Genomic DNA, 13500 nt, shown 5'->3' with positions numbered 1-13500 from the left:
GGATGAATTAACTGCCATTGTATCTATGAATGTTCAGTTTGTGCGTACAGTTTCAGACATGCAAAAACAAAATTAACTTGTTCCTTTGAGATTTTACGAAGGACAATATGATTTCAAGCAATTGACTATTACATTCTTTTTTAAAAAGAGATGAGAGTCCTTAATACTTTTGGGAGATGGGGAAAAAATTAGATAACAGAAGTCTCAGCAATTCCAATTTGGCGCCAGGAATCTTACTCAAGTCTATTCAATGGGACACTGCCAGGAAAGTGTTCTTAGGATGGCACTGCAAATCTTGCAAACATTTCCTAAGTATATTTTATCTCAGATAATTAAAATCCATATTGGTTACTTAGATCCTTTTTCCAACACAGTGGTAAACACAAGGATTCTTCTATGCACTGTGTAGTAGGGAGTGCCTATCAGTTCCTTATTTCTTCACTTCCCCCTTTCTTTTCTTTTCTTTTCTTTTCTTTTCTTTTCTTTTCTTTTCTTTTCTTTTCTTTCTGCAATTCAAGTGATATTGTGTCCCCTATACTCCAGGGATGCAGGAGTGATGATGTAATGGCTTATGTTCTCATTAATGGTATGGAACAACCATCTTTTCTTTAAAGGGCCAACAACTATGGTGAAACTTACTAATTAATGAAGGAAATTCAAGTTGATTAACCAGCCATTTAATTAAAAAAGAGCCCTTATTTATTACTTAATGTACTTTTATACTAATTTTCAACAAAAGTTAGAAAAGTGGTCTACAAAATGAAAGACCTATAACAAAACAAAAGTAAATCATTTATAATAATTCCAACAACAGTAACAGGTGGCAGACAGCTTAATTTAATTAGCAAGATAATCCAGATGAAACAAGAATGTTTGAGGATAAATGAGCTGGGGGGGGGGGGCAATCGCCAACACTGTCAACTATGGAAAATACTAACCCTAACATGGAAGTCATGAAGATATGGATATCATTATCATTATCATTTCTATGATACCATTTCACCCAGTTTATGGTCTCCAAGGTGGCAAACAATAAAAATATTGAAACAAACTTCTATAAGAACAATTAGAAACAACAATTAAACAGGCCAGATCCTTTTTCAGAAATCTGTATAGCTATCTTATCAACCAAACCTGGTAAAAGACCTCTTATCGGGTGAAAGTGAGTGCCAGAAGAAGGTTTCTTGTCACCTATGGCTCCCAACAAAAATCACTTCAGTGTATCATTAATGATCTACAGCAGCACGCTCCAATGTGGTGCCCATGGGCAACTTGGCCAGTACTTCTTGCAGCACTAGGGTAGCCAGGGACCTGGAGTCCCTTGAAAGGGAATCCCCAGGTCCCTGTAGTCTCCTGGTGGGGGATTGGGAGCCGGTACTTACCCTGGCTTCTTTTCTCCATGCGTGCACAGCTCATGCGCGCTCCCAGCTTGTGTGATGACGTCACTTCTGCAAGTGATGTCATCACGTGGGGTCAAAGTGCACCCCTGGATCAAAGGGGGCCCTTGTTGCCGCCACTGCCCACTCTCGTTGTGACCGCAGGCTCTCGCTCTTGTTGCTGCAGCTCGCTCTTGCTGCGACTTGCTCTCATTTGGTAAACAGGGGCTGTGGCAGTGAGAGGCGGCAGCAGGCAAGAGGTGGCAGTGGCGGCAATGAGAACTGGCGGCAGTGGTGGTGGTGAGAGAAGCCTGCTCTTGCCCCCTGCCTGGGGGTGCACCGTGCTACTTGGGGAGGGGGCACCCCAGGGAGCACACCCCCTGCCAGCCTGGTTAGTGGGTGCAGGGAAAGGGTGGGATCTGGGGATCCCCTGCCCCGGGCGGAAGGAATGGCAACCCTACCCAGCACCTGTTGAGCTTTTCAGAAAGCCGGTGGAGCCTTTGTAAAGCAATAGCAGCATCCACTGGAGGATCAGAAAAACTAGTAAGCATCCAGACTTGAAATTTCATTTGCCCCTCAGGCTTTCCTTCTTTTTATTCCTCCTTCTGTTTCTCCATTCCTTTCCCTGGTCTTCCCTACATTTCTTTTCATGTCCCTTCTGCAATTATTTTGCAAAGTGAGAAGGGAGGTATTACGTTTGGCTCCACCTCCTGGGTCAGCCATTTTGGGGTTGTGCTCCCCACCCCATCTCAAAATTCCTAAGGTACCCTAAGGCTCAGAAAGGTTGGGGACACTGTGATCTGAAGCCTATCTTGGATAATGACAGTTTCCTCACACAGGCCTTGGGTGGTAATCCTTTACTTGCTTACAGCTACCTCTTCTAATCTAAAAGAGTTACACACCAGCAGCCATGGAGCACCTCATAGAGACATTAGCCCAGGGACCAGATCCAGATGCCACCTGTCCCCATAACCACTTAGGCAATGCTACTACAAGACTTAACTATATCAATGATACTATCAGCAGCTCATTCACTTGCTTATCCTTCAATGTGAGATATTTAATCATCTATCAACAATGACCATGTCAAAAGGATAAATCAACAAAAACTTGACATACACAATGGAATAATTCAGAAACCCATGGACAAATATTTCAAACTATTGTCTGTTATTAAGATAATATGTTTGAGACAACATTCTCCAACAAATTAAATTCAAAGTAGACTCTAGTAGACATGGGCATGAACCAAAAAAAATTAACGAACCCGCGATCCGTGGTTCATTGCCGCTGCCGAACCCAAACTCGCGAACCATGATGAACATTTCCTGCTGACAAACCTGTTCGGAGTTTGTGGTTCGTGGGGGTCAGAACGGCCCCTGTTGGACTTAGAGAGCCCATATTCACAGGGAGTGTTTAACAGGCTCTCCTCCAGCCAGCACCCAAGCTTGGTCAAGATTGCAATAGGGATCTTGGAGTTATACCCTCTCCAATCCGAGGTCCCCAGGAAACTCCCACTCAATACAATTAGAGCCACCAGTTGACGTTGGCCCAGTGTACAAGGAGTGTACTCGAAGGCGGGCCACCTCCCCTCTAGGGGGCGGAGGGGTATGGCCACTTGCCAGTGGCACCCCCCATGTGCCCGCCTGCCAGGCTTCAGAGGAGTGCACATTTATTCCCAGCACAGGCCAGAAGGCGGGTGATGTCGATGGCCGCTGGGCCTGGTGGGCATGGGGAGGTGGTGGTGTGCAGCCTCCCCTCAGGGGGCAGGGGTCTGTCTGCTCGCTGGCGGCACCCCCATGTGCCTGCTTGCCCGGCCTCAGAGGAGCGCACATTTACTCCTGGTGCAGGATGGAAGGTGAGTGATATCGGTGGCCGCCAGGCCTGGTGGGCACAGGGAGGTGGTGTTGTGCCGCCTCCTCTCAGGGGGCGGGGGGGTCTGGCCACTCACCGGTGGCACCCCCCATGTGCCTACCTACCAGGCCTCAGAGGAGCACGCATTTTATTCCCAGAGTAGGCCAGAAGGTGGGTGATGTCTGCGGCTGCCAGGCCTGGTGGGCCGGGGGAGGCGCCGACAAGCTGCTTCCCCTCTAGGGGGCGGGGGGGGGTATGGCCACTTGCCGATGGCACCCCCAATGTGCCTGCCCACCAGGCCTCAGAGGAGTGCGCATTTATTTCCGGCGGAAGGCGGGTGATGTCCCCTCTGTTTCAATGTCTATATCATTTTCTACATACAATTCTCTAACTATATACCATTCTCTAACTGTTAACATACATTCTTTAATGTATGTACTTATACATTCTCTAATGTTTGTATCTTTTTCAGTTTTTGTTTTTCAATCCTTTTATCTATTTATGTATCATGTTCTGTTCGATTCTATATCTATTTGTTGCATTCGCATTCTGTTTCTAGATCTAGAACAGTTGATATTTATGTACCCTTTTTTATGTTTCTCTGTATCTCACTCTTACTGTCTATTCATAACTTTCTATCTCTATCTGTTTCTTTCTATGTGTTTCTACCACTATCTATCTGAATCTGTATCTGCCCTTTCCTATTTCTTTCTATCTCTAGCTGTCTTTTTCTCTCTTTCTATATCGTTTTCTACATACCTTTCTCTATCTACATCTATATGTATGTTTGTGTATCGATTGTTTTCTTATGTTTTTGTTTTTGTTTTTCAATCCATCTTTCAATGTATCTATCTTGTTCTGTCCGACTCTGTATTTGTAGCATTCACATGTCATTTGGAGGAGAAGTGGGAAGATCCCCCAGCAACTGCAGGGCCTCATCTGAGGGTCCCACTGAGGAATTCTCTAGTGGCAGCCAACATCACCCACCTTCCTGCCTTCGTGGAAAGGATGGGAAGGAGATGTCATTTGGAGAGGAAGTGGGAAGATCCCCCAGCAACCACGGGGCCTCATCCAAGGGTCCCACTGAGGTGTTCTCCAGCGGCAGCCAACATCACCCACCTTCCTGCCTTTGCGGAAAGGAGTTGTGGCTAGGGACACACTCCCCCCCAGCTCAAAGGAGCTGCCACACTGTGCAACTGACTGTATCCCTATATGGTACAATCAGCTGTGTGATCACAACCGAGATGTGTGACCAAGGAGGGAGCAGTGAGAGGATAGTCCCTCATGAAGCAGCAGCTGACATGACCATCCTGCCTTCACGGAAAGGACGGGATGGACGGGACAGGAGACATTGCTTGGACGGGTCAAAGTGGTTCCAGAGAGGGAGAGACAGAAATGGGACAACAGCAGCAGCTGACATCAGCCATCTTCCTGTCTTTGCAGGAAGGACAGGAGTCGAGGGACCCGCTCCCCCCTTCCCAGAGGGCACAGCTTTTGCAACGGATAGGGGTACCGTGCAGCTCAACTACATATGCAACAGCTCCTGAGTTGTTGTGCAAGTGCCCAAAGGAGGCTGCCACCAGCATCACCCACTTTCCTGCCTTCGCAGAAAGGAGGTGTCACGATGATCTGGCTGTGCCAGGAGGGCCTAGCAAGACCTCAGAAGCCCGTTAGCAGTGGGAGTGGACCTGGCTAAACCTGACCCAAATGTGCCAGACCTCATTCGAGATACCCGCAGGACTCGACAGGCAAGGGCGTGCAGCGATGGCATGGAGAACGAAGGGGCAAGATGCTTTAGTAGCCTGCGGAACCCCAAGCACTCCATGATGGATATGGGCAAGCCATGTAAGGCAATCATCTCTGCCAAGACATGAAGGCCTACCACCTGAGCCCTCAAACCTAAGTGGCACTGTCCCAGACCCTGAGGGGACAACCTCTGCGAGCGCAGCCTGCCTGACCGCTCCGCTTCCACCAGCGTCACCCTCAGGGCAAGGTGACCCTCCCACTGATCCCTGCTCAGAAGAGCTGGTCGCCCCCTTTCTCCTCCCAACGGATGTTTCGCTGGATGAGGACGGAGACCATAGGCTCGGGTGGTGCGTCTTCAGGTACCAAGTCAGGGCAGTCAACGACAGGTGCTTCGGGTTCTTGCCCCTGTGCACCAGGACATCACAGGCACGGCAATGCTCCACATGGAGGTCATTAGGAAGGGCCCGAAAGTGCCTCCATATGGAGGCGTTGAAATGTGGACCAATAACTGTCCCAGGGGAAGGAGGACGAACTAGTTACAAGCTGCGCTGTGGAGCTGGACACGGACGACGGGGTGAGGGGTGGACTGCAGGTGGGGACACCACCGAGAGTTTGGAATGGAGATGGGAGGGATCTTTCATAAAACACAAACCATTCCTCCAGGGATCCCTCACCCACCCCCTCCTCAAAATGTTGAGAGAGATCCTCTCCCCCAAGTGGAAAGACTTTTTTGGCCTCCTCCACAGCCCCCACAGGGGGAGCAGGAGGACTCTCTGCTGCCCATGAGCCACACCCAGTACTGCTTTCCACAAGTAAATTTGGAGGACTGCCTTTGCACTTCACCCCATGACCACCTTTGGCAGCCAACACAACAGGAAAACTAATTGTGCCACCAAACTAGAATTAAGGAGGATAGGAAAGGAAAGAACACTGAGCCCTCAGCCGAGGTGCCCACTGAGCTTGGCCCCAGAGCCAGGCAGCAGCCCTGGAACCAGAGGGAGGGAGGGACTACAGCCCTAGCCCAGCACTCCCACAGACCTGACCAGAGCAGGCACTAATAATAATACTGTGTAAGCCCTCAGCTGAGGTGCCCACTGAGCTTGGCATCAGGGCCTGGCAGCAGCCCTGGAACCAGAGGGAGGGAGGGACTAGAGCCCTAGCCCACCACCACTCCCACAGACCTGACCAGATCAGGCACTAATAATCAGGGTGAGCCCTCAGCCAAGGTGCCCACTGAGCTTGGCCCCATGGCCTGGCAGCAGCCCTGGAACCAGAGGGAGGGGCTAGAGCCCTAGCCCACCACCACTCCCACAGACCTGACCAGATCAGGCACTAATAATACTGTGAGCCCTCAGTTGAGGTGCCCACTGAGCTTGGCCCCAGAGCCAGGCAGCAGCCCTGGAACCAGAGGAGATAGATCCCTATCCCAAAAATCCCAGATCAATTATATTCTCTCTGTCTCTCCCCAAAGGCTAGCAAGTAGCAAGCAACAGCTCTGTCACACTCCACTGCTCGCTGAAAGTGAAAGCCAGCCTGGGAGCCCAGTGCTTTTTATAAGCAGAGGTCCCACAGAGCAACAAAGGAAGCCTGTGGTTGGCCGTCAGAACTGCCTATCAGGGTGATGCAACACTCACTGGTTCAAATCACACTATTGCCATGAGCTCAGCAGGTGGCCTTGGGTGAGCCACTCCTCTCAGCCCCAGCTCCTCAGCTGCATTGTGGGGATAATAACACTGATTATTATAATAACACCACTCACATTTATAAAAATGAAACTGATAGCATTTATACAATAAGTGTTAGAAAACGCTTTCACTCATCATATTCCATAACAAAATCTCCAGGACAAAATGACTTTCTAAATATGTTTTGAGGGAGTATTTAACAGTCGTTTTCAAGAATATTCAACAATAAATCACACTTATTGCACCCCTTTCAGTGCCTGCACTTGGCTATGTAATAAATGCCGGCAACTTACAAGATTTACATGATACAGAACTCGGAATATAAATGACAGGATCTGGAAGGTATAAATTGTAGACAAGATGCACACTAACATTTACAGGTTTGTGCTGTTACATGAAAAACTTCCCCTTCAAATAGGTAAAAAAGTCTGAGTGATAATGCAGAAACTGAAACTAACCCTAATCATGTGGACTAGACCAAGATTACTTATCTAGCTAAGCTTTCTTCTAGTGCTACTCTCCTACAAACCTGAGTCTATCTCTTTGATGGCTTGAAGGATTTTATAGCAGTAAAAACAGTTGAGTCCTTTGTATGTTGAAAAAAATGGATAAAAGGTCTCACTGTTGCATTAGGATAAAGAACACTGATATATTACAAATGCCTTTTCTGATCTGTTCCCTCCACTGCTTTTGTTAATTCAAAATCATCAACAAATTGTGGGAGACCACTGATAGCTGTAATTGGATTTCAGTAGTTCATAGGGTGAAGCTCCTGACTCCAGTCTTAAAATTACATCAGTACATCAAGGGCAATATGTGACATGATATCTTTTAACCGGTGTGCCAAGCTCCTGCTTTCACACAAAACTCTTCTCAGTTTTTTAACGAAATGGTACCACGAGTCTACGGGAGAAAAATATATGCTCACAGTGTTTACAATGTCTCCTGCATTCAAGGAATGTTAAAGACTACGATATAGTTAGCAATCATTGAAAACATTTTAAGAGTAGTATTTTAAAGGTATATAGAGGATATTAGTGTAAACAAACAGATACAAAATTGAATGTAAAGGCAAAAGCTGCTATTTATGACCATAAACGTTAAGATTACTTACGATGTATGTGATGCGCTGTTCTCTGGAATCTTTGGCTCAACATCACCTTTTCCTTAGAAAAAGAAATGAAAGGAATTTTAGTAAATCTTCCTAATATATAATTCATAAATTTAAAGAAATGAGAACATCATCTAAAGGACTCTTATGAATTAGCTTTGTTCATTCCATTGCTCTTTTTTTGTGATACCATTTCTAGGATGATATATTCATCTGCAACCCAGTTCCAGGTTTCATTGGCTATCATTCCATTTCTCTGGAATGGGCTACCAGAAAAGGTAAGGTATGGAGAATAACCACTTTCTTAATTTTGAGAAAGAGCTGAAAGGGCAATACTGTTTCTGAGAGCTTTATAAAGCTAAATTTGCTCTAATTATGTTGATATAGTGGGCAGTTTTTGTCGGTAGGATGGTTTGTGTATGTGGATTTGGTTTTTGATTTTTAATGCTTTAAAAAATGTTTACACATATTTTGTAAGCTGTCTTGGGTCTCTGTCTTTTCCAGTAAAAGATGTGAAACACAGAAGCAGAGAGCTGGAAGGGACCCTAAGGGTCATCCAGTCCAACACCTGGCACAAAGCAATTCACAGTTACTTCTCCCCCTCAATCCCCCAGTGACCCCTGCCCTATGCTCAGAGAAAAGCAAAAAACCTCAAGAATCCCTGACCAATCTGGCCTGGAGGAAAATTCCTTCCTGATCCCAAAATGGCAATTAGCATTACCCTGGGGATATAAGAAAGGGCATGAGAGCTCATCCCTTCTTGTTCTCCTCTCATAGTCTACCTATATTCATACTAAGTCATAGGATCACCATTGCTGTCAAGTGGCCATCTAGTCTTTTCTTAAAAACCTCCAAAGAAGGAGAGCCTACCACCTCCAGTGAGGAACCACTCTGTCAGGAAGTTCTTCCTAATGTTTAGCTGAAAACTCTTTTGATTTAATTTTAACCTATTGGTTCTGGTCTCACCCTCTGGAGCAACAGACACAACATTGCTCCATCCTCAATGTATCAGCCCTTCAAATATTTGAAGAGAGCTATCATATCACCTCTCAGTTGCCTCCTCTCCAGGCTAAACATACCCAGCTCTTTCAATATTTCCTAATAGACTTGAACTCCAGACCCCTTACCATCTTTGTTGCCCTCCTCTGGACATGTTTCATCTTGTCAACATCCTTCTTAAACTGTTGTGCCCAAAACTGAACACAATACTCCAGATGAGGTCTAACCAGAGCACAGTAAAGCGATACCATGACTTTGTGAGATCTGGACACTATACTCCCATTGATACACTTGCCATTTTAGCTACCACATCGCATTGCTGACTCATGTTCAGTGTATAATCTTCTAAGACCGATCCTTTTTTTTAAAAAATAATTTTTATTGAACATTTGTTGCAACAAATAACATACAAGCAATAAACATCACTTCAAATCTAGTCAAAAATCCAGTGTACAATACGTTTTTAGCCTTGTATTCCTGAAAAATAGCATTAATATATCCATATGATAACACAATTATGCTGCTAGTTTAATAGAACGAGAGGTAACCATTGTTTGTTACAACCTGAAACATTTTTGAGTTAGGCTGCAGATTATTTTCTTCTATGTATTCCAGAAATGGGAGCCACTTATCAATAAAACCGGTATTCTCTGTGAAATGTTCTGCATTTTGTATATCATTGCTTATTTTTTCTAACATAAAATGGTTCCAAACTTTAGAAAACCAAGTCTCAATTGTTGGTAGTCTCTTTGATTTCCATACTGTCGCTATGGTACTCTTGGCTGCTATAAAGAGTGAGGCAACGAGTTCTTTTCTGAGTTTGGGGATGTGTAGATTTTCCCATAGGTCTAAAAAGATCATTTTCGGGTCAAAAGGGTCATAATTAGTGATGTCTTTAATTTTCATTAATACCTCCTCCCAAAATTGTCTAATTCTTTTACATTCCTACCAACAGTGGGCAAAGGTTCCCTCCTCACCACAATTTTTCCAGCATTTTGGGGATGATCTAGCTGATATTAGTGCTAGCTTTTTGGGAGTTAGGTACCATCTGTGTATCACTTTAAATGTTTGTAGTTTAGTTACGATGACTTTTGAAGTGAATATGCTGGATGTCCATATATCTTTCCAAACCTCTGAGGACTGTTCAATTGAACAGTCCTTGCCCCAACTATTTTGGCAGCTTAATTGTTTGTTCTCCATAGTGTTTAGAAGTATTTTATACAATTTAGCTATCATCCCTTTTTTGTTGTAAAGATAAATTCAAAATTTGTTCAAATTCTGTCAGAGGTTCTTTCATGATATTCCTTAGTTTTATTTTCTCTGCCATGTGTGAAAGTTGTAAGTAACTAAACCAATGTAGTTTTTGTTCCAATTTTCCCTCTATATCTACTTTCTCTAATAGACCTGACTTTGTGGCGATGTCAACTAATCTAGTTACTTTTGCCTGTCGTAAAGTTAGGATAAGTGATTGATCTTACCCCGGTGAAAACTATTCTTGATTAATAAACGTAGAGAATCTGGACAATTTTGGGACGATTTTGATCTTGATTTGATCCCACGTCTTTAATATGGACTATTTCACGAAACTGTTTTTGATACTTCGTGGTCTTTTATTTGATCTATTCCAAATTATGTCTGTAATGTCGCAGTGTTTTGAAGGGGGTTGTATGATCTTAATCCAATCTGGCTGAGAATAATTTGAAGTCATTTGCAAGAGGTTGACCAGTCTTGCCGCTGATTGATATAAGAATAAATCTGGGTAATTAAAACCTCCGTTTGCTGATTTCCTCCTCATAGTGGCAAACGCGATTCTCGGATGTTTGTTTTGCCATAGAAATTTGTTAGTATTTGCCATTGAGCTATTTGTGATCTATTTATAGTAAGAGGGATCGCTCTGAACATAAAAAGAAATTTTGGTAATATGAATGCTTTTATTAAATGAAATCTGTCATACCACGTGAGTTTTAATTTATTCCAATTGGTTATGTCTGATTTAATTTGGTTTGTCAGTTTGAGGTGGTTCAATTTTATAAGTTCTTTTAAATTGGGAGAGATTTTAATGCCTAAGTATGTTAGGTGTGATGGAGACCATTGAAAACTATACAATGTAGTTATTTGTTGGACCGTTTTGCTATGGGTGTTGATGGCAAGGTAGTAGGATTTTGTTTGATTGATTACTAGTCCTGATATTTCACCGAATTTTGTAAGTAAAGATGAGAGATAGGACAGTGAGCTTAATGGTTCAGTCAAATATATCATCATGTCATCTGCGAACAAGCTAATTTTGAATTCTGTAGAGTTAACATTTATTCCCTTTATCTGATTGTTTTCTCTAAGGGCAGTCGCGAAGGGTTCTAAAGCTATTGCAAATAAGAGAGGGGATAAGGGACAACCTTGCCTTGTGCCTCTTTTTATGTAGATGTTTTCTGAGCGCATAGCGTTTACTTTGATGTTTGCTACGGGTTGATGATAAATCGCTCCAATTATATTTAAAAAATTTTCTCCAAATTCCATGTGTAGCAATGTTTTTAAGAGGTATGATGTTTCTACCGAGTCAAAAGCTTTTTCAACGTCTAATGATAACAGGATGGCTTCCATACTGTTTTGGGTGCAGTGATCTATGAGATTTAATGATTTATAAATGTTATCTGTAATGTCTCTTTTTGGTATGAATCCTGATTGGTCTGTGTGGATATAATTGGGTATAAATGTATTTAAGCGATTCACTATAATGGAAGTAAAGATTTTGTAATCATGGTTGAGCAATGAAATGGGACGGTAGGATGCTGCTTTCAGGGGATCTTTTCCCTGTTTATGAATTACAATGATGTCAGCTCTCTCCCAAGTAGGTGGCATTATACGCTTGTCCAGAATCGAGTTGGCCAAATTAGTTAGATGTGTTGCTAATAAATTCATGTATTTTTTATAGAATTCTGCCGGATAGCCGTCTGGCCCTGTAGCTTTATTATTTTTGGCATTTTTTATTGTATTTGTTATTTCCTGGATGGTGATAGGTTTTTCAAGAAGAGTTCGATGTCCTTCCTCTAGTTTCTTGAGATGTTTTAGTGAGTTTAGAAATTGGGTTATTTTAGTTTGGTCAGGATTTTTTGAAGAGTATAATTGAGTGTAGAAGTCTTTAAAGACCTTAAGGATTGATTCTGATTTGTATTGCATTACATTTTTACTGTTATGAATTTTGTTAATATTATTTTGTGTTCTCTTTTGTTTTACTTTATATGCTAAAATGCGTAGAGTTTTAGGTGTGTTGGACCAGTGTGTCTGCTTAATAGCTAACAGCTTTTTGTATACCGTGTGGCTTTCCAAAGTTTCTAAGATTTTTCTTTGTGTTAAGAGCTCTCTCTCTATTTTTGTACTGCCTGTTAGTTTGTTTGGTTTCTAAAGCCTTAATTTTACTTGTTAATTCTCGCTTTTGTTTCATTTTTTCTCTATTTATTTTAGCTGTAAGGGCTATTATATGACCTCTGGTCACTGTTTTTATTGTGTCCCAAAGTATATGCGCCCCAATTTCTTTAGATTGGTTTTCTGTGATAGCTGTTTCTATTATTTTCCCAATTTCTTTAGTTGCATATTGATTAAATAATAAGTGCTTTGGTAGGCACCATTGATTGCTGCAGGGTTGGAAAGTGTCCCAAAGTGACCTGAATCATTTCAGGAAGCTTTGATTGGGCATTACTGAATCAGGGCCAGCAGGCTGGGCCCAATTTGGAAATCCCAAATCTTTACAAATTGGGTCTGATTCGGGTAGTTATCCTGAATTGGAACTCGAATCGCACTCCCCTAAATAAGACTGCACAAGGAAACATAAAAATATAATAAGAATTATACATCAGGAACAGAAAACAGAACAGCCCCTCCACCAATAATCTCAACTGCATTAAAAAAGACTTCTCATTGAATTTTTCAATTAAATGCAATTAAAAAGTAAATGTTTTTCATCATTTGCAAGATCTCAAGAGACCACACAATCTTATCTGGAAGATGATTCCAGAGAGTGGGTGTCACTGGCATCCATCTTCCTCACTTCATGAGAAGCTGGCCTTGTTACCCAGATCTTATTTGAAATATGGGCTGAAACTCCACCCCCAAATCTCCAGGATTTTCACAGGAATGAATGCAGACCTGACAGCCATTCTTCACTGCCTGTTGAGGCTCAGTCAGGCACTGTTGTGAAAAGGGCCGTGGGCTGAAATGTAAACCTGGCTGGCAAGGTAAGTCCTGAGGCTATCTCATTCCCTTTTCAATTTAAAAATTCAAAAGACTTCATGGTATATGTGTGTGTGGTGGGGGTGGGATAGCAGGGAATGTACTTCTTTTTTTATTTTTTTTTATTAAATTTTTTTTATTGGATTAGATGTCATTAAATTGTACATTACAATCAGTTTCCTTTAATTTTTCCAATTCTAACCCCCTCCCTTTCCCCCCCTTTTGTTGACTTCCAACAGTTTTCCAACCCCTTGTCCCTTTTCCCTTACTCATTTCAAATTTATTCTATCTATCAAACGTAAACTTTCACTTTCTTCTAAGCTTATCTATATAACACAGTGCTCCTTCTGTCTTCCTACTTACTTTAACAACTAAATAATGCATAACTAAATAATACATTCTTGGCATATTTTCTTTTGATAATAATCATTTAGCTGATTTTGGTACTCTATACTCTATACTCTATACTCTATCTTTTAATCTCATCTTCAATATGGGGCAAACA

At 42.7% G+C, this 13500-nt stretch overlaps 1 protein-coding gene across 1 annotated transcript in view; it reads right to left on the bottom strand.

The window, feature by feature from the left end:
• Positions 1–13500, bottom strand: part of AFF3 (ALF transcription elongation factor 3) — a 357914-nt gene that overhangs the window by 138083 nt on the left and 206331 nt on the right. The window contains exon 7 of the mRNA XM_054974372.1: positions 7776–7827. Coding sequence (XP_054830347.1) covers positions 7776–7827 — 52 coding nt within the window. The remainder of the gene's footprint in view (positions 1–7775; positions 7828–13500) is intronic.

This window comes from Eublepharis macularius, chromosome 3 (assembly GCF_028583425.1).
Source record: "Eublepharis macularius isolate TG4126 chromosome 3, MPM_Emac_v1.0, whole genome shotgun sequence".
Classification (NCBI taxonomy): Eukaryota; Metazoa; Chordata; class Lepidosauria; order Squamata; family Eublepharidae; genus Eublepharis; species Eublepharis macularius.
Note: the sequence above shows the minus strand (reverse complement) of the source record. Positions and strands in the feature narration are given on the sequence as shown.